Here is a 24,354-nt window from a genome sequence, read left to right as displayed (position 1 = left end):
ACTTGGAAAGTAGAAGAGAATCGATCAACCGTTTCCGAGGTGGAAGGTAGCGTGGGGATGTTGATTTAGTTGCAAGAGATACTATTGTTGTGGGAAGAGGGGATCGCCGACGTTTTGTAGCCGTCGTTCATTGTTCAGGTGAGCTGCTGTAAATCAAATTTCTAGCAAGAAAGTCGACAACGAAGATTTCGTTCGAAGATTCGAGGTCAAGGCAAGAGCTGTTCTGGTGTAGGAGGTTCTGGAGCAGACGTCGGTCTAGTCAGGTAGGCAGAAAGAACGATTCGAAGGTAGGTAGATAGGCAAGCGAAGGTCAAGCGAAGATGAGAATAGGGAAGTTTCTTGAGGAAATCGCGTCAGACGCTCGGGTCTTTCTGAAAGAGGTCAACCCGACGAATGGGAAACAGGTACGCCTGCCTCTCTCAAAGCGTTTTGGAGAGGGGCGTATAGGGCTTTGGTGAACTCACAGGGACGAAATTATTTGGCATCTTCTCAAGGCAATAAAAGTTCTTTTAGGAAGGGCAATACTGTACGAGAACCGCGGCAGAAGGCGCATCCATGTCGTCGTGACTTCAATGTTCCTCGTACTATAGTTGTCACTTTCAAGTTTAGCTCTCCAAGGAGAAAGTGGGTGCTCGACCTCAAAGTCAAATCCACGTCATTACCTTGGCGACGACACAGTTGTGAAGAAAACCATATAAATTCGTTACGAATGATCTAGGCTAGCTGCCCAATGGCCCATGAGAAGTGAAACTAATGTATAGTCTGAAACCATCCCGTCCACTCCCGCCGAATCGAAGCCCTCTTTTCTAAGGGCGCTTCTCTATCATGGTATCCGCCTCGAAGCAATAGTACTTGGTGCGCAAAAAGGACACTACTGATTATTCATGCTAACCCAATTCATTCGTATCCCGTGAAACGCCCAACCCATCCGTATGACGCATGCCCTTCCAATGTGATTCCTTTGATTTGAAGTGTAGAATGTCGTTGCTTGTACTTTTCGCCGCAGGTTACTAGTTGTAGCCTACGAAATGACTCTGTCCTCGCCGTTTGTCCTATTTCTTGTATTTACTCAGAAGAACTTGGACATAGCTCTGCTGAGATCGATGAAGTCCACCGGCTTCGTAACATAGTCACTGAAGCCAGCTGCCACGCACTTGTCCTGAACATCGGACATGACATTGGCCGAAAGCGCAATGATGGGCAGCGTCTTGAATCCCCGTTCCTTTTCCCACTGCCGTATCTCCCGGCAAGCTTGGTAGCCGTCTTTGCGCGGCATGTGCAAGTCGCACTAGTTGATCGGTTAGTGGTCACGTCGGCTTGTCGGCAGGTAGGATAACTTACCAGTATCAGAGAAAAGTAGCTATGGGAGCGAGAAAAGACGGTCTCGGTGCACTCGGCTCCGTCTGCAACAACCTCGACTTCCACGCCGACCTTCTTGAGGTATTTCTTCAGGACCTTTTGGTTGACAGGGTTGTCTTCTACCAGCAGCACCTTATACCCCTTGTTGCCCATACGTTTCTCGATTTCCTGGTAACTGGCCTTCTGAGTTTCCACCATGCGTTGTGCTGTAGACCTGTTTCGATCGATGCTAAGATCGCGAACCTTGTCCGGATCGAAGATGACAGCAAATCTGGACGGTTTGACTGGCTTGTAGATAAAGGTGACCAGGTTCTCAGACACCAGCTGCTCATACTTTGTGTCAGTTGCCAGTTTCATTACCGCCTGCCGCTGAACCGAATCGGACAAGACCAGGATTGTCGTATTGCTAATGGTCGTAGACTTTGTAATTCTTTCCATCAATCCGATGATCTCTTCGGGCGAGGGTAGGTTGAGAACGATGTGCGTGAAATTAACAGATTCATCTCCTCCCAGAAGGCTTTGAGCTTTGTCAACTGAATCAAGAGCTGTGATTTGATGAGGCACGTCCTTGGGAAGGGTCGTCTCAATGTGTTGCGCCGTGGCCTCGCGGCTATGAGTTTGCGGGCAGATGATGAGGATCGAGTACATGGGAGGTCTGAAGTCTTCCAGTTTGACGGGCTTAGATGTCTCAGGGGTCGGTGTCGTACCCGATGATGATTCGCTGGGAGGAAGCTCAAGCTTCATCTCTGACAGATCTTGACCGCTCGCCCTGGCGGCTTCACTGAAGTGTACGAGACCGACGTTGACCGAAGACACAGATGTGCGCTCCGTCACTTGGGAAATATTAGAGCGTATCGAAGGATCAGAGCTTCCACTAGACGCCAGAGCTGGCGAAACGAATTCAGCATCAGTGCTCGGGCTTGCGCCCGATATGGCTTTTGCTGCTGGCGAAGCTTTTACAGCGGGGCGAAGAACGGTGACCTCCTCAGGAGCTTGAACGACAGGCTTGAACGCTTCGGGGCTGATCGGACCATCGGGGTGGTCGACTGAGGTTGGGAGTGCAAACTTGGCGGTGAATGTGAAAGTCGAGCCTTTGCCGGGAACTGCAGTGCCCTCCATCTTGCCACCGTGGAGCTCCACCAGCTGTCGGGAAATAACCAAGCCAAGACCACTTCCTCCATGCTGTCTGGTGCTGCTTCCATCGATTTGGCTGAAGGGCTTGAAGATCAAGTCCGCTTCCTCTTTCGTGAAACCTCGTCCGGTGTCGATAACTGCAAACTCCAGCATGATCTCGTCGTTGGCGGGTGCCGACTTTGTGTTGGTGAAGATTCTACATCGGCTGAACACCTCACCTTCGGCAGTGAACTTGATGGCATTTCCAATGACGTTGAGAAGAACCTGACGGATGCGCACTTTGTCGCCCTTGACCCAAGCAGGAACGTCCTCTTCGACAATGTAGTTGAGCTCAAGTCTCTTGGCAATCGCCATGGTGGACACCAGCTCGTTGACATCTTCAATCAACGAGCGCGTGTGGAACCATTCGTATTTGAGCTTCATCATGCCGGCGTCGACCTTGGATAGATCCAAAATGTCATTGATGATCATGAGGAGGCTGTTGGCGCTCGTTTGAATGGTGTTGGTATAGTCACGCTGCTCCTCATTCAAGGTCGTATCCTGCAAAAAGCTGACCATGCCAGAGATTCCAATCAATGGGGTGCGAATCTCGTGCGACATGTTGCTCAAGAATCTACTCTTTGATTCCATGGCTTCTTTGAGTTTGGCTTCCAGGAGCTTGTGATCGTTGATGTCCGTAGCGGAGCCAAAGTATGAGCTCGCTCCGTTGCCGAAATCAATGTTGTCGATCTCGACGCATCGAATCAGATGCCACCTGTATTCTCCGTTCCGAGATCGTAATCGGACCTCGGTCGTATACGACAGTCTGCCGTTGCTGTCGGTAGTCACCTTGATGATTCCTTTCCTTGCCAGCTCCGTGAGATCTGCGGTAGGCATCTCGTACACCGAACTACTGCTCGAACTGTTATTTCGAGAAAGCGCTTGGTGTATTCCTCTGATATTAGTCTCCATCAGATTTTGACCCTTCGATGGCGCAGTCAAGCTCGTGAAAGCAGCCTCGAAAGATGCAGCTTCCTGTTGGCTCTTACGATCGAATTTGGCTGGAAAGGGTGTGGGCGGCCGATCTGTGGGTATTTGGCACTTCGCTAAATCATCAGGATGGACGAAGTCCATGAAGCCGAGACCAAGTGAATCTTCAAAGCTTTGGCCTGTATATGAGAGCCACTGCTCGTTGGCGAACGTGATGCCTTCATCTTCGGTAGCTGTGAAGATGATTTGGGGGATGAGGTTTGCCAAAAGTCTATGCTTCGCCTCCGATGCCTCAATCTCTTCTTGACGCGCGGCTTTGAGTTCGGCAATATGTTGGTCATGAATATCCATGTAAGATCCGAGGAATTGCATCATGACTCCGCGCTTGTCACGGGAAGCTACAGCTCGGGCGTAAAACCATCGATAAGCGCCGTCGAAGCGCCTTATGCGAACTGTTCTCGAAAATTGCTCCCCTGTACGTAAAGAGTGGCCCCAAGCCTTCAAGTACTCGTCCCTATCACCAGGGTGAATGCTGCCCCAAGGGTCAGCAGCGAGGTCGGTCACTGTTTGTCCTCGATACGCCAGGTAGCGACTATTGACCCATACAATCTCGCCAGTTTGGGGCAGTGACACGAAAACGTGCGCTGGAAGGGAATCAAGAATGAGACCTTTCAATCGATCGGAAGGTGGCGGCATATCGACTGAGCCAACAGTGACTGAACCAGCTCTGTACGGTGCCGTGTGGGGCACAGGCTTGCTCACAACACTCGAACTAGGCGGTAGTGACTGGAAGCTCGTGGCGAAGTCGGCACCGTATGAGTGTAGGAGAGTGTGCTGGTTCTGTTCCAAAGGCTTCTGCTCGACAGATTTCAGTCGGGGTTCGAGTACCGCGATTTCATCCAAGTAATTCTTCAACTCGCTGGAGAGTACGCGTTTGACACCACCCGGCGTGGAAACCCGGCTTTCGGTAGCCTTCTCGATGACGTCTTGACCTTCACCTGCCCCGGGTGTGGAGGAGGGTTCCTGCGCGACGGCATGAAGTCCAACCGACAGACGAGCTTGCCTGTGATCGACTGGTGAGCCCTCCTTGGAACTGCGTCGCGTCTTCTGGGAACTCGCTGAGGATGTTTCTGCTCGGGCGGATGATGCCTTTTTGTTGGTGTTGAAGTAGCTGTCGCCTCCATAGTAGGCAGGGCTGGTCGAAGGCCCGCGCTTGTCCACAAGCATATGGAGCGAGCTAGGGTCCCAGCCTGGTGTGCCCATCGGCGAGCCAGTTGCGCTCTTGGAGACACCGGAGTAGTCACTTGGGCTTGTGATACTGCCCGCCAGGGAGCGATGGGCAGTCGGGTCCTCGGAGGGGAGAAAACTAAGGTTACCGATACTGGCAGGGTCCGCCAACGGGCGTCCATCAGCTGCAATGGCACCGAAACCTGCGGTGTGAGGCCTCCGGCGGTTGAGTCCAGCAAGCTCCGTCTCCAGATTCGAATAATGACGACAAAGAGAGAATGAAGTCGCTAGGTGCGGGGCCAGATACTCGAGAGAGTGGCGAAGGTTCGAGGGATATGGGATGATGGGGCTGAGTATCGAAAGAATGGCAATTGGTGCAGGCTTGTCCTTTCGTTGCCGGGAGCTAGCAGACGCGTCATGTTCCCCGGACTGATCATGTATCTCGCTCTTGTTGCGGCTGTGCGTCTTCTGCTCGAGGATGGTTGTGTCGAGTTTAAATGGATGAACAGGTTTGGAAAGAAGGAGATGCGTCAGGGGGATGTGAAGAACAGTCCATGAGTTGTCCACTCCGATCGCCTCGGGCGGTCGCATTCCAGCGTAGTCTGCAGGCGCGGACCCCGGGTTGAAGGAATCTTCATCCACCATTGCATCAGTGAAAAAGGGGTTCTCAGTGGGATCGGCGCGGACCGCGGGCGATGGCGCAGGAGACTGAGACCATGGCGACGGGGGAGCTTGCTCAAACTCTTCGTACTTTGGGGTCGGCGGCCGTGGTTTATCATCCTCCAATCGCGAAATCATACTTGAAGGCTGAGGTTTTTCTAGTCCATGGCTGCGACCCAGACTCCGCGGAGGATTTCCGCCTCCTAAAATAGTCGACAACTTCGAGCTAGAGTCCGCCCTCATCTTCTTCAGCTTTTTTCTGGCTGCATCTGTCGATGTCGCTTTCGTCGCTGGATTGGCCTTGGCAGCCGGTTCATCTGGTAAATTTTGCAGGTATGGGTAGCTTCTTGTGAGTGCAATCACCTTACCGCGTTCAAGAACGCGCATGACGCCACTGTGGTCGATGAGAGGATCGGCTTCGTAGTCTAAAGCTTGAAGGACAGGGAGGACCCTGCCTTGAACATCTGGATTTGCACCAAGAGGTACTTCCCAGCTAGGCACGTCTTGATCCTCAGCATCGTGTTCAGCGAGTGCCGACGTGTTGAGTGGGGGCCCTGACGGCTCAGAACCGACTTCTTCAGGCGCTTGTGCCGGCGGAAAGTAACTCTTGCTCCTGCCAAGCTGCGCTGGACGACGGGAGGGCAAAAGTCTCTCGCTGCCACCTTTTCTCTCTCTGTTATCCTCGTAAGCGGTGAAGGAGTGGCGAGTCTGTAGACTCGGTCGCGGAACAAGCTTTGGTCGCGAAGGGTCTTCAGGCGCTGCTTGTTCTTCGATGACAATGTCACCCGCACTGCTGGGAATGAGACTGCTGCCTCTGGCCATGTAACCAAGACTAAGGTCGTCTTCTTGGTGTTCATTATAGGTCGCCTTCTGACCCCACGGCACGTTTTCGATGTCAGTGGTATCAGCTGGCACGGCAAGTGTGACTCTTTCGGCTTTGTACACATCCCTCATGATCTGGACGACTGTGTTCCACCACGCATCCAGTCCAGGTTCGGCACTTAGCATTAGTGACAAGTCATACAAATTGGGGCTGGGGAAATCGCCATCCAACTGGCCAGTAGCTCCGGCAGGGAGGAAAGTCAGCGCTGATGCGGGCGTCGACGAGCCGGAGAGGACCTTGTCTTGAGCAGCTCCGAAACCCTCGAATGACATGGTTTGCGACATGAAAGCCGCAGCAGTTGGTGACATGTTGCCGAATGGTCTGCTCATCGGACTTATGGCATACCCAGGCGTCGACATACGTGGAAACGGGTAAGAAGGAGTACCTGCAACGAAACCCGGAGTGATGCCGCCGCGAATAGTGTTTCCCGACTCGGTCGAGGTTGTTGTCAAGCTGGATGATGTTGTCAGGCTGGATGTTGTCGCCAGGGCTACGGGATTGGTCTGGAGCGTATTGTTGCTCTCCTCGGGGATTGGAGAGACGCGAACCTTTTCGGGAGGCGTCGCCATGAGACCCCTTGTCGCCATCTCGCGACGCTCCAGATCGCGTGCCAATCGCTCGCGGTACCGGTTCAATTGTGTCTGGGACTCGGACAGTGCAGGCGGCGTGTCGTTGTTGGAGCCCGCGGCCTCTTCATTTTTGCTTTTTTCTTCCTTGCCGCCTGTCCCACCTGCGACGTCATCGGCGACATGAGGTACGCCCGGTGTACGCTTCGCATTGATATCTCGTCCAAGTGCGCCAGAAGTCGCAAAGGTGGCGGACTGAGATTCGAGTTGCGCCTTGGGGCGGTCAGCCGGCGAATGAGAAGACTGCTCCTTGGACACGTTCGACATTGCGACGCGCGCATTTCCACCAGACGAAGGGGAGTTCAGGGTCAGTCCATGACGGGGACTCGGGAGGCTCTGAGCGGGTTCTTTGGTTGGCGACTTTTTTGCTTCGGGGGTGGTTCGTCGCGGGAGGCTAAGTCGACGCGCGGAAGACGGCTCTTTCTTGTCTACTGGAAGGCTCGTGCTTGGCATTCCTCATAAGAAGGGCGCCCCATATACAGAACAATAACGCGAGGATTTGCAAACTTCGAGTGGTCGTGTCGCTTCGCAAAGAAGCCGATCCGGACTGGAGGTCAGAAGCGGCGCCGTTGAACCAAGCGTCAGGGGTTCAAGCAGAATCGGATGGCGAGTAGGTCCGCGAGGGACTCGGGCGGGGAGGCGATATAGCGGAAGAGGGGCAAAGTAGAAAAGTCGGTGGGCGGGCTTGAGACGAGGAGAAAAGGTGCTCTCGTCAAGCGGTGGAGGAGGAAATCCGAGGGCGAGCGTGCGATGCGGTGTCGTGTTGTGTTGTGTTGTGCGGCGGTGGTGTGGTGGTGGTGGTGGTGGTGGTTTAGTCTGCTTGAGAATTGGATCGGTACCTCTTAGTTTTGGTGGTATGGTGAGGTGGGCGAGGCAAGGTATGGATGAGATGTGCGTTTGGACTGAAGTGGAATAGGCTGAACAGCGAGTATGGGACTGGAACTAGGAAAGACCAGGACCGGGACTGGGATTGGGACCGGGACTGGGGGTTTGAGGTTGCTCCTCAGTCTTGCATCGGGCCTGACGGTGACGGTGGACTGGGGTCGTCGGAAGGGGAGGAGGAGGAGTAGGAGGAGGATCGGGGCGTGGAGCAGGAAAAAAAAACGAAGCGAAGCGAGAGAGAACACGCAGTAGCGGCGCGGACAACGATGCAGTGAGGTAGCAGACAGGACGGACAGAAGGGCGTGCAACGGGCTGGCAAAGGCAAAAATGTAGGAAGGCAGAGAAAGAGACAGAGAAACTGGACAGAGGCAAAGGCAAAGGCAAGAAACGGAGGAACAAGATAGGAAAGGGTGGGCAGCCCCGTTCAATGAGAATAGTCCTGCTTGATGACGTAGTTGGGAGGTGGGAGCTGAGGTGAAGAAGACCAGGACATTGGATGGAACATGCCCTCCAGGCTTCAGGTACCTTACCTACCTTCCACACCTACCTACCTTAGGTACGCCGGGCTGCTCTCCCGCCCGGGCTTTCTCTCTCTCTCTCTTCCCGTCGCTGTCTGTCTACCGCCTAGTCTCCCTACCTACCTACTTTACTACCTATCTCTACCTTACCTTACCTTAGGTACCTAGGTAGGTTACCTGAATTCCTAGGTCCCCTTTTCAGCACGGGAAATTCTGCCCGCTCAACATCCATCTTTTGGTAAGGCTACTTTACTCTTCGTATCCTCCTCCAGTCTCACACAACTGTGGAAGTCCTGCTGCGACATGGACTCACTCTGACGCCTCTTTCTCTGCGTGTTATTCTTCTTCTTCCTCACTACTTGGCAATGGCCTCGTATATGCTGATGACATCGCAACCTTCTCTGTCCGGCGCGACCAGCCAGCGGGCATCCAACCTCAGAAGAAAAAACAAACACCGCCAACGGGTGCTTCCTTGGAAGACGACCGGCTTGGTACACGAAATAGCCCTGGCCACTAGCACTTTCGCCTACCTTCCCGGCCAGTCGCACTGGGCCGTACCGCTGAGGGCAAGTACCGGTACGGTACGGGTCATCCGCGGCGCATGGTGTCGGCTGCCCCATTTCCAACCAGGCACTGCTAACATCTACTTTCCGTACTGTTGCGCTCCGTGAGGTTCAGGCGTTGCTGGTGTCACGGGAACCCTAGCTTTGGAGGGCTAACCGTGCAAGTGTACAGATACCGTATGAATATTGCCTAGTGGCATTTGGGCCACGATGGTCTCGTTTCTCCAGAGATGCCATCCCAATCAACTGCAGCTTCCGCCCTAGACATATCTCGCTAACCAGTCTGGCTCAAGTGGCCCAATCCAATCGTTCTCACGCCCACGATACGGATCAAATGGCTTTCTTCCTCCGCCTCATCTCAATCTGACACTTATTCGGTTCTCTGGGCAGCTTGTTGCGCCTCCAAGCCCAAGAGATGTCCTTTGACGGCCGTTGTACAATACTGGGCAGGCTGTCGCTTCATGTACTTGTACCTTACCCGCGCTGCGCATGTACTGCGTACTGCGTATGGGTAGTAGTATCGCACATGAGATAGATGTACATCACATACGGATAAGGTGCATGCCCTGGTTAAATGTGGAGCGCATTACATCAACAAACTAAGGTACCTACACTATACCTCAGGTACTGCGTAGCCCGCCCCGAGAGTGTCTAAAGCCCGACGCCCACACGGCACCCACCAACGGGCCCTCCCACGCTGCACTGCAGTTCAATGGAAATCAGTTCCAAAGTCGCAATTCGCTGTGGAATTCACTGTCAAATCTGAGAGGCGCTGGGCAGCCTGAGGTGGGCTGGCGTCCTCATTCGGCCCCGGCCTCAAGCACGCACTCACGGCCCTGCCACCGCCAGGAACATCGATACTCGCTTCTCCCGTCCCGCAAGGTGAGGTATCCGTAAGGTCACCTACCTTACCGTCAACTCGCGCTGCGGCCGAATTTCGTTCCGTCTTCCCATGGTCTGTCTATGGACCTTACCTTACCTATCGCCCACCTACTTAGAGGTACTCTACTCGGTGAGGCAACGTCTGTAGCTTCAGAGTTGCGGCTTGGTACCAAACCTTGCCCTGGACTGACATTGCGGCAATCGAACCTCTCGGGGCCCTCCTCTCTGACGGTCTCCATCGGATGCTCTCCGCCGTTTCAATTCCAACTCCACGATTCCCGTAACGGAGCCCACTCGGCGACCATCATGGCCAGGACTCCCATACCATCCGTGGCCTGCTCGTCTTCTTACATTCGCCCTGCACACCTGAGCCGCTAGAAACCAACCACTACCACGCCTTGGCTGGCTTCGGTGGCCCATTTGAACTCTCCCCGGCCCATGATGCATTCTCCCAACCTCCAAGGCAGAGGCAAGTTCATGACTCTCATCAGCACCAGGCCGTCGCCGCGCCGTATGGTTGCAAAACGTCCCAGACAAAATACGGGACACGGAACACATCATGCCAGCCATCAGACGGAATCATCAACGCATCCGGTCCGACTGCGCCCACGGTTCCCACGATGCGGCCCCCAGGGGGCCACCACCATGCCTCTGGTCGTGTTTCTCTCAGCCGGTTTTCTGCATCCGTTCCTTGCACTTTCCGTCCGCCCCGTCCGGATCGGCCTCTGTCCATGGCATGCCCCCGTATACGGACACACTCAACGAACCAAGATTGAGAATGCAAGCCTCCAGTACAGAGGAGTTTGATGAACTCTATCCCAGTTGCCCACAAATTCCCAAAACGCGCTGCGACGCTGAAGCCAGATGCTCGCGCGCCATTTGCTGGCTGACTGGAACAGATCATCGACCAAGACCAATTGCAAAACCATATTCATACGTCTGCAAACAAGATGCACCCGCATGCCGCTGTATTAAATACTGCGTATACATCCGGAACCCGACCCGTCGAGCTTGTAGGATCTGACTTACAACACCGTGTGCTTTTGTCCTCTGTGACGAAGCTCAGCAGAGCCTCTATGAAGTCGCGTCGACGTCACAAGTCTGTCGCCCTACTCGTCTCCGTAGTCCCCGAATACGACAATCAGTTCGTACAACACACGCTTACTCGTCCCGTCTTACTACAGCGCACACTTTGGACGAACGTCGTTGTGTTCGGAGCTCACGTGCTCCCCCGTTGAGTCGTCAGGCGGCGAGGTGCAGTCTATTGTACATCGGCTCTCGGCGCATAATATGCTGCTGCCGCTTCTCGCTGCTCACTTCTTCACAGAATGCCTCGTGGGCCGTCACAGCAAGGTCCTCCAAGCGATATCAAGATGACGGAGGTCAAGTGACAGAGCTCCCGCCCCGAATCTCCACCTGCGGGGGGACTCGATTGCTTATCGGACGACACAACACGGTAACGCTCCAGCGCCTCAGGGACAGCTATCTACCGTTGAACGGGGAAGCAAGGTATTGTGTACATTCCGGTAGGTAGTGGGGTCCGCCGTTGAGTGCACCCACAACGAGCCAGGGCACGCCCTGGGCAACGGCCAGCTCGGCGCCTCGAGGGGAACATCGTGAGAATTACAGCCTCACTTTACGTATCCATTTCCTACCTGCGTATACGAGGGCTGTATTTGATTCTTTGTCCACGCCGTCGTTTTTAAGATTCTGCTCTTTATTTGACGCCAACACCGTTCCCTGGCGAAGGTGGTCAAACAACCGCCGTGCCGATTGAATAGGCACGGCACTATCCGTAGACACGCCAAAGATTCTGGGCCGCCGACTACACGGGACTAATGGCCCCAAGTGTCCACTCCATTCTAACTACTTCAATTGAACCCACAACAACTCTTCGGACTGTGACAGGATGTGTCACGAACGCAGCCCAATTTTCTACGTCTCTATCTCATCAATCCGCGCCCGCCAGCAAATGATCGTCCCTGTGCGTCGACCACTTGCCTCGCAGGTCTGCGGAGCTCCTTACACGTATCCGTAGCTTTTCCTCGTGCTGCTAGGAAAGGATGAAGAAGCTCTGCAACACGACGCTGCATCCACAAGGCAGAGACTTCGGATTCGAGACACTCGCTCGCATGCAAGGACGACTTGCCGACGTATTGCGTCGTCCCCGGTTGAAGAAATAGGTCTCGTCGCGATTCAGCCCTCCCTCCCAGCGGCAGCTCGACTCGTTTCTCCAGGCGTCTCACAGCGACACGACACGACACGACACGACACGACACGACACGACACGACACGACACGACACGACATGAGGCTAACGGACACTGCTCCGAAGGCCAGCAGAGCTTGCGGGTGCTAGTTGCTTGTTGTCTGCTGGGACATGGTACGCTGCATCCAAGTCTTGAGCACGACACGGCGTCCGCTCGAACCCATCTCCCAGGTTTTTTTTTTCCCTTTTTCTATTGCCTCGACCAACGCATGACCTTTCAGACCCCTGAAGCATGTTCCTCCCACGCTAGGTGAGCGTCAAATGACGTCAATGTGCATCATTAGCAAGGAGGCTTTTTTCCCTCTAATGGATATCCTAGCCCAATGGAATGGAAAGTGGGGTAACTCTCCCCTCTTCTTCCAGCCCTCTTGAGCTCATTTGCCTTTTGGTCTGTTTTTTTGTTGTTTGTTTTCTGCTGATCTAGATGCTGGTGGCAGCTCTTTTCTTGGCCAACTGACAGATGGGCATTTTCGAGAAATGGTACTACTGGGCTCGTGCCAGCTGCCTTTCCCATTTCCCAAGCAACGCCCCGGCAGGCACCGTCCCATCACGATCATCGGTGGTTTTCCTACATTCTGCATGGCGCTTGCCCAGTCCTTCTCTGTCAAGGCGTGGGAGCGCTCTGGAAGCCTTCCTCTTCCGTCCTCTGAACCCATGCGCCCGTGCTCTTTGCCGCCGCTATTGGCTCCGATACGCAATTGCTATCGAGCTATCCGACACCCGGAACTCAACTTGCGATTCAACTCGTTGCCGCTCAGTGCGATGATGAGCCGCAACATCAGGGCAGCTGATCCACCGTCGCGAATAGACATCATCGTTGTCCTGATCCTCACCCATGGTGTATCTTCGCTGCAAAGTAACAGCCCGCGCATGTCTCGGCATCAAATCCATTGCTCTACGGTTCCTGCCGGCATCAGGAGTTTGGCGACAACCTGACTGTACCTAGTGTCAGTTGGTTTCCCGTTTGCGTGGCTCCCAGCAAGCCACAGCATATCAGCCACATCTGCTGTCTCAGCCGCATCGCCGATCGACGCCTGCTATCCGTACAGAACCTCACTTCGTCCTCACCGACGGAACATCCAAAATCGTGGGCCCCCATTGGAATCCACCAGCGAAAGGGGCGCCGCGGGCGATATCCTCCGCAGAGATCGGGACATCTGGCGTCAGGTCGCGGTATGTTCCCCACTTGCGAGACGATTCATCGAGAACGTGTCAGAACCAGTCGAAATTTGAAGGGCAAGGGGCATTTTCGGCCGACGAACGCCTCACCTCTTTTGGGTGGTGTGGTCGCAAATCGAGGAGCCTTGGGGCGAGATTCCAGCCAATCAACCTCTGGCTTCAGAAATGACCGTCTGGAAGCCTCGAACAATTCTGTATCCGCACCGGTCTAGCCCATCCCCCTGCCCTCATCCGAGCCGGGCTTAGCGCTTGATGCCACAACAGCCCGTTTCCAGTCCTTCGGTAACGCAAAGAGCCATGAGATACGTCGCGACCGCAGTAAAGGAGCGCCAGATGTACCTACTGTAACTCTCTGTGGTTCTCAGTATTCCGCTCACTTCAAATTTCTTCGTTGTAACTCCGTTGCGGGTCTCGATGAGCCGGCATCTTGACTCTGAACTGCTGCTCGGTCCACTCTCTGATTACGGGCAGCCAAAGGCCCAGCAGATCTTGAGCTGAAAAACTACCTCAGACTTTGACTGGTCAGTGACTGGCAGTCGCATGTTGTAAATACCACCAAAACAATGCCATCCACTCGTGTTGTCACTGTAACGTGGGGAAGGGCTTTTACTCTTGCGCCACCAGCGACTTGATACCCTCAACCATACGTGGCTGAGTGCTGGTAAAGTTTATTGTATCAACATGGTTTCCATCAAAATTGGAATATCTTGAAACGGTCCCAGGTTGTTGTCTGATGCCCAAGGAGCTGCGCAACGTCCAGCTAGCGCTGACCCGGTAGAGCGCAACACAGACTCTACCTGGCATCGGCAGTGAAAGTTCTCGCCTATGGCACCCTTCAAAGATGTTTGGGCAAGGCGGTGCCAGGCTTGCTGGGAACTGAGTGAGACTGCTCAGACTCAAGCCTCTTGTGCCTTGCGGTAAGCCCGTAGTTGACGGCGTCGTGACCCGGCCCGCCCACCTTCCCAAAAGGGCGAATGCTTTTGCAGACTTAATGCCTAGCCTTGTGTCCATGCGGTAGAGATACGGCCGCAACTTTTGTAGGTAGTCAGTCAATAACTTCTCTTCGACTGGTAAGCTGCCTGCCCAGCTGTCTGCTCATTGGCGATGCCAAAACGGAAATGTTGTCAAACTACTTGCACAAAAAGGGATCAAAAACATACAACACCGGGCATTCGCCGGTCGTCACCGACCCGACTACTACTCCAGCCCTCACTAGCTTATCTATGGGAGAGCGGACGGGATCCCGAGTTCTCCAGTGGGTATGGTCGTATGTAATATAGAGTCAACCGCAATAGAATTATATACTTGGGTAGAGAGGCTAACAACATTAACGTTAGACTAATCAGAATATAATCAATCGTTTCGTTAGTTGTTAAAAATCTAGTTCACTGTTAGGTCTGCTGGTCTTTATCACGCTGAGTATACTTTTAGTGTCTGGATTAAAGGAATGAAGTAACAGCCTGTCATTATCAATCATTAGCGATGATTAGTATCACCTGTACTGTACGCCTTCAGGCCAACACACTCAGCCCGGATGTCGGTTTTAGCAGGAGACTCACGGGATCATAACGAGGTCACTGTCGCTCCAATACGAGTTGATCAGCCTTGCAACTATGTGGCACAGCTGGGATACTGCTGACTGATACTCCTGAGCCGTCGTATAGGCTTCGTACTTTGGCGTAGGCACTCCTAAGGAATTGCGATAAGTTGAACCGAAGCAACTAAACGTCTTGACACATTCTGGCTAATTGTAATGGTATTTAGGAATTAGATTGTTTTGGGCATTGGTATGCTCTCTTCGACGTCTTGAACTCGGCGTCCTAGATTTCGTTTATCACACACCGTTGGCACAAAGTGTCTTCCACATCGAATGGTCTCACCGTGAAAACAACAGACACCTAGGACAACAAATCAAATAAGTGGCACTTGCACTCGTGCTAGTGAAATCTCATATCGCTTCCCTCGACATTCATTTTCACGTCCACTAAAAGAAAGTGTGAGGCTCTCCTTTTGCCAGGTCATGAATCCGCTGGACTGGGCACGAAACATATTTCCCCCCCAAAAAAATACGCATGGCTAAAAGACGCTGCAGCTAACTTCAGCAGCATCAATCCCAAAAATTCACAGGAAATAACAGTATCAGCTGTTCACGGTCGCTTCAAGATACACCTGCGACTTGCCTGCTGGTTCCGAGGCCTGCATCAGAAGGGAATGCTGATCTCCCAAGCTTGTAAGATGATTTTGTTCAACCTACTTAAAAGTCATATACGGTTCTCCCCCTCGTCTTTTACGTGGTCTTGACTATCCGAGACCAAAGACTGCTGCATTTATCCCCTCGTAATGGTGCCGAGACTACGAAATAAACCACGATTACTCTTGCCCAGAAACAAGTCAGAGAGATTCCTGTGACATCAAGATCAACAGATACAGCGATGTAGAAAGACGTCGCTGGAGCGTGAGGAATATATTAGCCTAAGGAAAACTACCTGCCGGGGCATCGAGAGCATGTTATCGGGAACCTAAATGCTACTTCGCTCAGGCATATTCGATCAGTGAGTCACCCAATCGACGTAGAAGAAGCCGGACTGTCGAATACGTTTCCTGTTGATGGAAGTTTCCACGACGACTTACTCCAATAAGGGTACGATAAGGTACAGCACGTTTTCTGCCGTAGTCTGGACAATACAGACAGCCCTATCTTTAGCCCGGGCTGGAATGGGCACTGACCGAGGTGCTTTTACTGCTTTTTTCCCTACTGTGAAAACCCCTACTGGGTGGGCTCGAAACTTCCTCAACATCTTTAGCCCGGAGATATAATGATGAATCCATTCCACACGAATCATCGTGTGGGCTAAAGGCATGGCGACAAGTGATGTCATGGAAATCAAGCGGATGCTACGTTGTTTCCAGAACAGAGTCTGCTCCAACTCATGGTTGGGAATCTCTTAGCCGACCAAAAGGCGTATGGAAGTCGAGTCACACATAGCAGGGGCCGGTGAGTATCGGGCATAACTGGCAGGACCCAGAAAACATATGACGACGGTACCTAGATGTTTCCGGACGACAGGCAATTGTGTGAACATGGACGTCACAGGCATCAACCCCCGCACATCATGAGTCAAGGACAATGTAGTCCGAACTACAGTTGGTCCCAAGTGCGCAACGTCAGGGGAAAGGCGCGCGTGCTGGCACTTGAGATTCCCTCCATCTGAGCAATCCGAAGTTGTAGATCGTGACGGGCAGTTTAGAACCACGCATGCCGACGAAGATGAAGCATCGTTTCTGGAAGTATCTTATGATGCAGATCCGATGCTAACGAATATTGCGCCTAGAAAGACAGTTCGCTCACAACAGAAGTCAAGCCAAACCCACCGGCCCACCATGCGCAGAACGCCTGCAGCGACGCCCATTTCAAAAGCAACCCAAGCATGGCGGAGCTAATCAACATCCATATAGGCAGCTCATGCGGTTTGAAGCACGGCCAAACTGCCTACTTCTATTCTTTCCTGTCTGTTCCCGCAGGCCGTACCAATTCCTCTCTTCAAGATGATTTTGCAAACCCAGTTTGCCCATGCGACAATCCTATGTCTTGAGGGTTTAAGAAGGGATGCCAAGCTTCTGCTTTTGCACACGCGGAATGACGCCAATAATGATCAGGAGAGACGTGACAATGACGGCCCACAACTTCAACTTGAGGACATTGGCGTTGTAGGGCGTGTCAGTAGCCGTCGCAACAGTGACCAGGAGCAGGACGAGCACGACATAGCCGCTCCAGCGATGGTACTTCCAAACGGACTTGGCACGGTCTTCGCCTCCGTAAAGCTTGGGGGTAGCCCACATGGTGAAACCGACGACGTACTGGATCAATAAAAAGATGGATAGGATGACGCCGAGGTAGCCATGAACGGAGTGGAAGTGGGAGTCCGGGCCCTGGAGAAATTTGTTGTACTCGATAATCGAGACACCGGCGACGAGGAAAAGGAACGCCAGCAGATTCAGGACAGCGTGGACGCGCTGGCCGACACGTTTCTGATCGGGTGTATGGGTCGGCTGCAGGGAGAGGATCGATTGGATGAGGGTGAAGATGGCGAGACTTTGGGCCAGCGGGTGGCCGGAGAAAAGGATCACATCTTTGGTGAGGACGGCAGCCCAGATCATGGCGACGAAGATGACAGCACCAAATTGGGCGACGACACCGGTGCCTGTCAACGTCTTGTCAGTCACGGCTTGAAGAGGACGAGGCAACGGCAAGCACGGAGAGACAACAATAACGTACCAAGAACGAGGTTCTTCGCAATGAACTGGCCCGGAGGCTGTTGGGCGTCACCAGGCCGTCCGAGCAGAGGCTCCAACTCGCCGTGGCCGTGGCCACGATGGTCTTCGCCTGGAGGTGGCTCGGGCAGTCCTGTTGCAGAAGACATGTTTTGCAGCTTTTCTGTAGTGTATCTGTCTGAGTCGGGTCTTATCTAGAAGCGTTGCGAATTGCACCAGCCACGGATGGTCTCTATACGCTGAGGTCTCGTCTGAGAGATGAATTGGAGTCGGTGGGAGGATGAGAGAGAAACGAAGTGCGCCAGAGAGGCGGTGCAATTTATTTCGAAGGGGGTAAAGAGGCAGCACCTGAGTTGGGAAGGAGGGCAGGAGGGAATGTCGGCATGTCGGCGTTTGGTGGTCATCTACAGCGCGAAGTGCTGTTACCTATGGCGGCATCGATGACGGCAGAGCTCGTCTCGAGCTGTGGCCTATCGGAGCCCGTGTATTTCTGATTGAACAAGGACCTGCAGGGGGCTCCGGCTTGGAATGGTGGGGTAACTTGGGGGATGGTCCGTCCCCCCCGGCACGTACAGGAGTCGCAGCGGGCAACAGGTCAGGTCATGTCTGGTCAGCTCAAGGTCTTGTTCCAGCTGTCAGCTGTGCCCAGGCGCTGCAGAATCTGGATCTGATGTGAATCTGCAGCGGAGCCATGGACAACTTTGCTTTTCGTTTTTCGCTTCCACTTCGTTTGCCTTCCAGCGTCCGGGCCCTTTCGCATGGCATGGCGTGCTCGGGACTGTCTAGAGACTGTTGCACCTCTGAACGTTAAACCAGCAGAACCAATGAAGCGATCGCGATCAAAAAGATAAGGTCGTGCCCCGGTTCGAACCGGGGTTGCCGGAAGATGTTTGACAGCTGTAGGTGATCAAAATCCGGCTGGAAGCTGGTGTCAGCACGAGAGAGTAAGGTATGGGAATCTGCTGCGACGAAGAGTGTGCTTACAGTGATAACCACTACACTACACAACCGGAGTGTGCGTGTCATCCATCCTGCTGGGGACTGACGATGGATCCTCGCGTCTCCAATTCCACTTCAAAGAACAGGACCAGGGTCTGCAACGGCTTCACGTAACGATGCATGACTGATCTCGCTGTGGCCGTAGTTGCGTGGTGGTGGAGTGGGCCGCAAGAGCCGCGCTACACGACGTGCAGCCGACGAAGCGATGCCTCTGGTGGATCTTACCAAACTATAAGGTGATTGATTCACCTTATGAAGACTGCCTCTAGAAACCATAAGGTGATGCATTCACCTGAGAGAAGTCGGGGACGTCGTTATCCTAAGCGCTGCGACATCGCAACCCCCACGGCGGTCGACTTACGCAACTAAAAGGTGATTCATTCACCTGATGAAGTGTGCTACTTCGAAACCATAAGGTGAAGCAATCACCTTATGAGGAAGACTTTCTGCCCAGCCCTTATCAGATCGGGAAGCAGCAGGGTCATCGATGCGTGTCGTGTTGTCGAGAGTTTGATGATGCACCTTGCAAGAGAAGCATCGATGTTGGCGGAATGCAAACGTACTTTGGTACATCCTTGGTACCCCTTGATACCAGAAACTCAATCAACAGGCAGGAAAGACGGAGTTTCTTCCGAATAACTTCACGGGCGAGTCTCTTCTCTCCCCTCGGTGCTGGCGGGAGTTCCGTCAAACTTACACGCGCACCCCGCCGACCGAACAGCGGGGACAGTAATTAACACTTGTTGGACCGGTCGTATGCAGTGGCATGCGGGGAAGCGCCGCAGATTGGCCACGGCCCAGTGTTAGCTAATTCGCTCGAATCATTACGTCTTTGCTTATCGCCCGCGTCTGGCCGCCGGCGCGACACTTGAAGGCTCAATGTGGCCGTTGACTGTGGCCGCCCGACGTCGGAATTGGCCGCCTGGGGGCACGGGAAGGGGAAGGGGAAAAGGGTCCAGCGGGAGGCATTCCGGGGACAAAACCATCACTCTTCCGAGGCTTTTCCACCCTTCGTCCCATTGTTCAGAGGGCATTTGCACTTTTCAATTCTTTATAAATTACCCTCGGGTCCCTCGCACCATTCAGCCTATTTTATCTGTAAGCCACAGTCACGAATTGTTCGCTGCAGGTGAATACACAACGCAACTCTCATCAGCTGAATCGAACCCCTCACTTGACCCCTCCTTAAACCATCGTCAACCTTCGCAATGACAAGCGAACAGGAGTACACTCTTGAGCAGGTCAAGACGACCAGGATCGCGTCGGATGATATCGACAAGACCTTTCGCTCTAGCAGTATCGGTAAGTTTTCATCCGCTTTTATTCCCCCGAGACTCACTTGAGATAGGGGCTTGGGCTGAGACTGACTTGTTTCGACATAGATCTCATCTCTGCGGCCCTCGGCGGAAAGATCCTGGCTTTCTCAGACGAATGGTTTGCGGAGGCTACCAACCTATTGACGCCCACTCCTCCCATCAGGCAGCCTGGCAAGATGGTTTACACTGGCGCTTGGTACGATGGCTGGGAGACCAGACGGCACAACACAGAGCCGTTTGACTGGGTTATTGTCCGTCTCGGCGTTGCTTCTGGAACCGTTGAAGGTGTTGAAGTTGACACTGCTTTCTTCTCTGGCAACCATGCTCCCTCAATCTCGGTAGAGGGCTGTTTCAATCTCAACGACGAGGAGGTCGTCTCATGGAAGGGCGGCAGAGGACAGTGGGAGACGATTCTCGGCAACGAGGAATGCGGCCCCTCTCAGCGCTTCGGTTGGAGGTTGGCCGAGCCCAAGCAGAAGCAGTACACTCACGTACGCCTGAACATGTACCCCGACGGTGGTATCGCTAGATTCCGCCTCTTCGGCCACGCTGTGCCTGTCTTCCCCGAGGATAAGGAGGCCATCTTCGACCTGGCGGCGGCGCAGAATGGCGGTGTTGCCATCTCGTGCAGCGACCAGCACTTTGGCACCAAGGATAACCTCCTGCTGCCGGGCCGCGGCAAAGATATGGGTGACGGATGGGAGACGGCTAGATCACGCACCAAAGGTCATGTAGACTGGACGATTGTTCGCCTTGGCGCACCAGGATACATTCAGAACATCGTCGTGGATACGGCGCACTTCCGTGGTAATTTCCCACAGAAGGTCAAGATCGATGCTCTTGAATGGAAGGAGAGCGGCGAGCCCGGAGCGGACGCCGCCGGATGGACTGAGATTGTGGCCCCGAGCAAGTGCGGGCCGGACCAGGAGCATGACTTCCAGAGCGGCATCAAGGACAAGGTGGCGTCTCACGTGAAGATCACCATCATCCCGGATGGAGGAGTTAAGAGACTTCGTGTCTTTGGCAAGAGAGCATGAGCGTTGAGTTGTTGGGATGGCATAGGTGGGCAGACGCGTGTATGAAGAAGCCATAGGCTCGGCATCCCTCTGGAACAAGGGAGCGCAGAATTAGGGAAACAAAGGGGGAAAAGTTCAAAATTACAATCAACGGTCTATGAAGACGACAACAATTCCAGGGAGGCACCTTGCTGCATCTGCTCTGACTGACTGGTTGGGCTCCTCCGTGATATAATATGCCTGGCACCTACCTACCTAAGGTACCTTACCTACCTACCTCCACGGGAGGTAAGGTACTTACCTTAGCGGTAGTAGCAGGTACCTGGCGAGCCTCACCCTAAGCCTAAGAAGCTTACTAGGTTTTTAGGTTTTACCTAAGGCCCTTAAAGTACGTCCTAAAATAATAAACTTCACTAAATTAATAAATTTTACTAAATTTATAGTATAAGAAGTTTAAAAAATAACTTATTTAATAATAATAATATATATAATAAATAAAATTTAAACTTAAGTATTTTATATATATATTATAATTTTCAATTATATATAGAGCATTAATAAGTACTATATAATATACTATATACTATATAATATACTATAATACTATAAATTATAGTATATACTACTACTATACTATAAGTAGTTATAGTATATTATATACTATAACTATATATAGTAGTAATATACTATAAATACTATAAATTATACTACTATAATATAAAAAAATACTTATAACGTTATATATAAGTATTTACTAATATATATTATATTTAATATATAATAATAACTTAATATAAAGAGTAACTATAGTTAATATTTTTCTATTTAATTTTGTTAACATATAACATTCTTTTATAATAATAATAATAATATAAGAATAATAATAACGCTTAACTTACTTTAATATTCTATATAAAATAAACTAATAACATTTAAGATATAAAACCTTATATAAAAATACTCTATTTATTACAACTTCTAACTATAATATTGATTATGTAATACGTATAGCTACGTAAGCACCTTATGTAATTAGCAGTTTAGTAGGTTACGTTTCAGATTATCTTTCCCCTCACTTTTCCCTACTAGAGAATGCAACCTGCCAACAACAATAAGAGTCATCACAATACATCACTTCCTTTATTATTCTCTATACGATTAAATGCCTATAAATGCTTAGGATTATTACATTTCATCATAACATAAGCCCATCTATAACCCTATACTATATAGGCGTATATACCACGCCCCTGAATACGCTTATACCTGTGTTAACAAATATTATTATTATTATTATTATTATTATTATTATTATTATTATTATTATTATTATTATTATTATTATTATTATTATTATTATTATTATTATTATTATTATTATTATTATTATTATTATTATTATATTTAAAACTACTAAGAACTTTTAAGTATTTCTAAATAGTTAAAGTCTATATATAGTTATTATTAAGATTCTATTGAGAAATTCCTTTAATTAATTGATATTATTATAATTTTTCATAATTTTAACTACTTATAAGATAAATCCTATCTCACTAAGTATTCTTAAGGATAAGCGCTTTGACTTAGTAGTTTAAGTATTAGTTATACTTATTTATATAAAATCTCCTATATTTTATAAGAGCTTAGGTTTAAATCCTATTATAGTTACCTTTTCTTTTAGTTTTTATGCTTTTTATTATTATTATTAACTATTTTAATTAGAAAAGTTAATAGAAATAGGTATAACTATTAATTTAAGCTTTTTAAAGCTTCTAGAAAACTTAATTTAATAACTTAATAATATTAATATTACTATTAGCTACTTTTACTATTATTAATACTTATTATTATATAACTCTATATAACTTACTTTTATACTATAGTACTATAAAATACTAACTTTTCTAGTAATCTTAGTTAGTATTAATACTTTATATTTTAATAGCTTTAACTTTAACTATAATACCTTTACTATTATAAAGCTAGGCGTCTATTTTATTATAAATCTTATTTTTATCTTTAGGTAAAAAAGTATTATATTACTAATAAATATATAGGGTCTTTATATTAGGTTTATAAGAGTTGAAACTTTAAACTCTAAAGAGGTATAAGCTAAAAGTTATAGTTAAAATAATTATTAATAGTAAACTTATAACTAATACTACTAATATAGTAGAAATTAGAGGTAGTAATAATAAAGGTTTAATTATTAGAATAACTATAAAGTTAGGTCTAATAAGCTTTATAAAAATAGTAATAGCTTAAGTAGTAGCTTAAATAATAACTAAATTAATAATATCTTTATAATTAATATACTTACTAACCTCTACTATAATAAGGATTTAATAAGTACTATTAGCTTTATAGTTCTTTTTATAGCTAAAAGTACTTTAAAAGTAGCTTTTACTTCTTACTATCTTAGGTTTAAAGATAAATAAGCTATTAATAGAGGTTTCTACTTTAAAGTTAAGGTAATAATATACTTACTAATAGTAATAAATCTAAATAATCTTAAGAGGGTTATTACTTTATATATAGTAGTAAAAGAATACTAGTAAAGTAATCTATAAGTTAATTAAATTAAGTAAAGTAAGTAAGGTATAGAGTTAGCTAGTAATAATAGAAGTAAGCTTTCTAATAAGTTAGAATACTATAATATATTATTTTAAAGCTACTTTTCTATATAATTAAAGGCTTCTAGCAATATAAATAACTTAATACGCCTAAAAAGCTTAGCCTCCTTATTAGTAAAGTTAGCTTAGTAGTTAATATTTTAAAACTACTTAAAGCTAATCCTAAAGCTCTAATTAGCTTAAGTATATTTAAGCCTCTTAAATACCTTATTAAAAGCAAAGGTATTAATAAGTAGTTATAACTTAATAACTCTATTTTAGCTTTTTATAGCTATAGATATTATATAGCTAAAGTGAAGTACTTAATTAGTTTAATAAGTAATAATCTTTTAATACTATAGCTTAAGCTATATCTTAAGAATATATTTAATAAGCTTAATAGGCTAATAGCTATCTTAAATCTTAAAACTTAGCTTTATTAATATAAAGTTAAGCTTTATTATAGTAGAAAATCACTTTACTATAGTACTTTTTAGTACTATTAAAGCTATAATACTTATTTAACTTCAATATATAGCTATTACTTAATATATAAACTTAAAAGCTATTAATAAAGGCGTCTAGAGATAAGTAATATATCATAATTTATAGGTATAAGCTATAAAGCTTCTTAGTAAGTATAAACTCTATTATAGAAGTAGGTTAGTAAGTAAATAGGTAAATAAGTAAAAAAGAGGGGTAATTATAAGATTTATATTACTAGAAATCGCTACTACTACTACTATAGTAGTATATATATATATTATAAAGTTATTAAGCTACTAATATTACGTTTATTATAAAATAGCTTAAGAATTCTAGTAATAACTAATAGTATATATAACTATAGTAATATTAGCTAAGGTAATCACTAATATTGCTATTTTTTACTTACTGCAGAGGCTGCGCCACATAGTAGGTATAGGAGGGTAGGTGTGGTTTAAGCGGTCCCCTAAAAAATCTGAAGCTGAGATCGACTTCGAACAGAA

The 24,354-nt window shown here is 49.1% G+C and overlaps 3 protein-coding genes across 3 annotated transcripts; 1 reads left to right on the top strand and 2 right to left on the bottom strand.

Moving 5' to 3' along the window:
• Positions 1 to 1,069: 1,069 nt before the first annotated feature.
• Positions 1,070 to 7,125, bottom strand: mak1-1 (Peroxide stress-activated histidine kinase mak1; the record flags this gene model as incomplete). Its single annotated transcript, XM_032025640.1, has 2 exons — positions 1,070 to 1,288; positions 1,342 to 7,125. 2 exons carry the CDS (start codon positions 7,123 to 7,125, stop codon positions 1,070 to 1,072), a joined length of 6,003 nt encoding a protein of 2,000 aa, XP_031877770.1.
• Positions 7,126 to 16,747: 9,622 nt separating this feature from the next.
• On the bottom strand, positions 16,748 to 17,571 carry CGGC5_v009291 (uncharacterized protein; the record flags this gene model as incomplete). The annotated part of the gene is made up of 2 exons (XM_032025641.1): positions 16,748 to 17,352; positions 17,427 to 17,571. 2 exons carry the CDS (start codon positions 17,569 to 17,571, stop codon positions 16,748 to 16,750), a joined length of 750 nt encoding a protein of 249 aa, XP_031877769.1.
• A 2,058-nt stretch (positions 17,572 to 19,629) lies between these two features.
• alc-1 (Allantoicase) lies at positions 19,630 to 20,774 on the top strand (the record flags this gene model as incomplete). The annotated part of the gene is made up of 2 exons (XM_032025643.1): positions 19,630 to 19,723; positions 19,804 to 20,774. 2 exons carry the CDS (start codon positions 19,630 to 19,632, stop codon positions 20,772 to 20,774), a joined length of 1,065 nt encoding a protein of 354 aa, XP_031877781.1.
• Between the last annotated feature and the right edge of the window lie 3,580 nt (positions 20,775 to 24,354).

The sequence above is a fragment of the Colletotrichum fructicola genome, assembly GCF_000319635.2.
Source record: "Colletotrichum fructicola Nara gc5 chromosome Unknown KSG_Nara_v1_contig05, whole genome shotgun sequence".
In the NCBI taxonomy this organism is placed as follows: Eukaryota; Fungi; Ascomycota; class Sordariomycetes; order Glomerellales; family Glomerellaceae; genus Colletotrichum; species Colletotrichum fructicola.
Note: the sequence above shows the minus strand (reverse complement) of the source record. Positions and strands in the feature narration are given on the sequence as shown.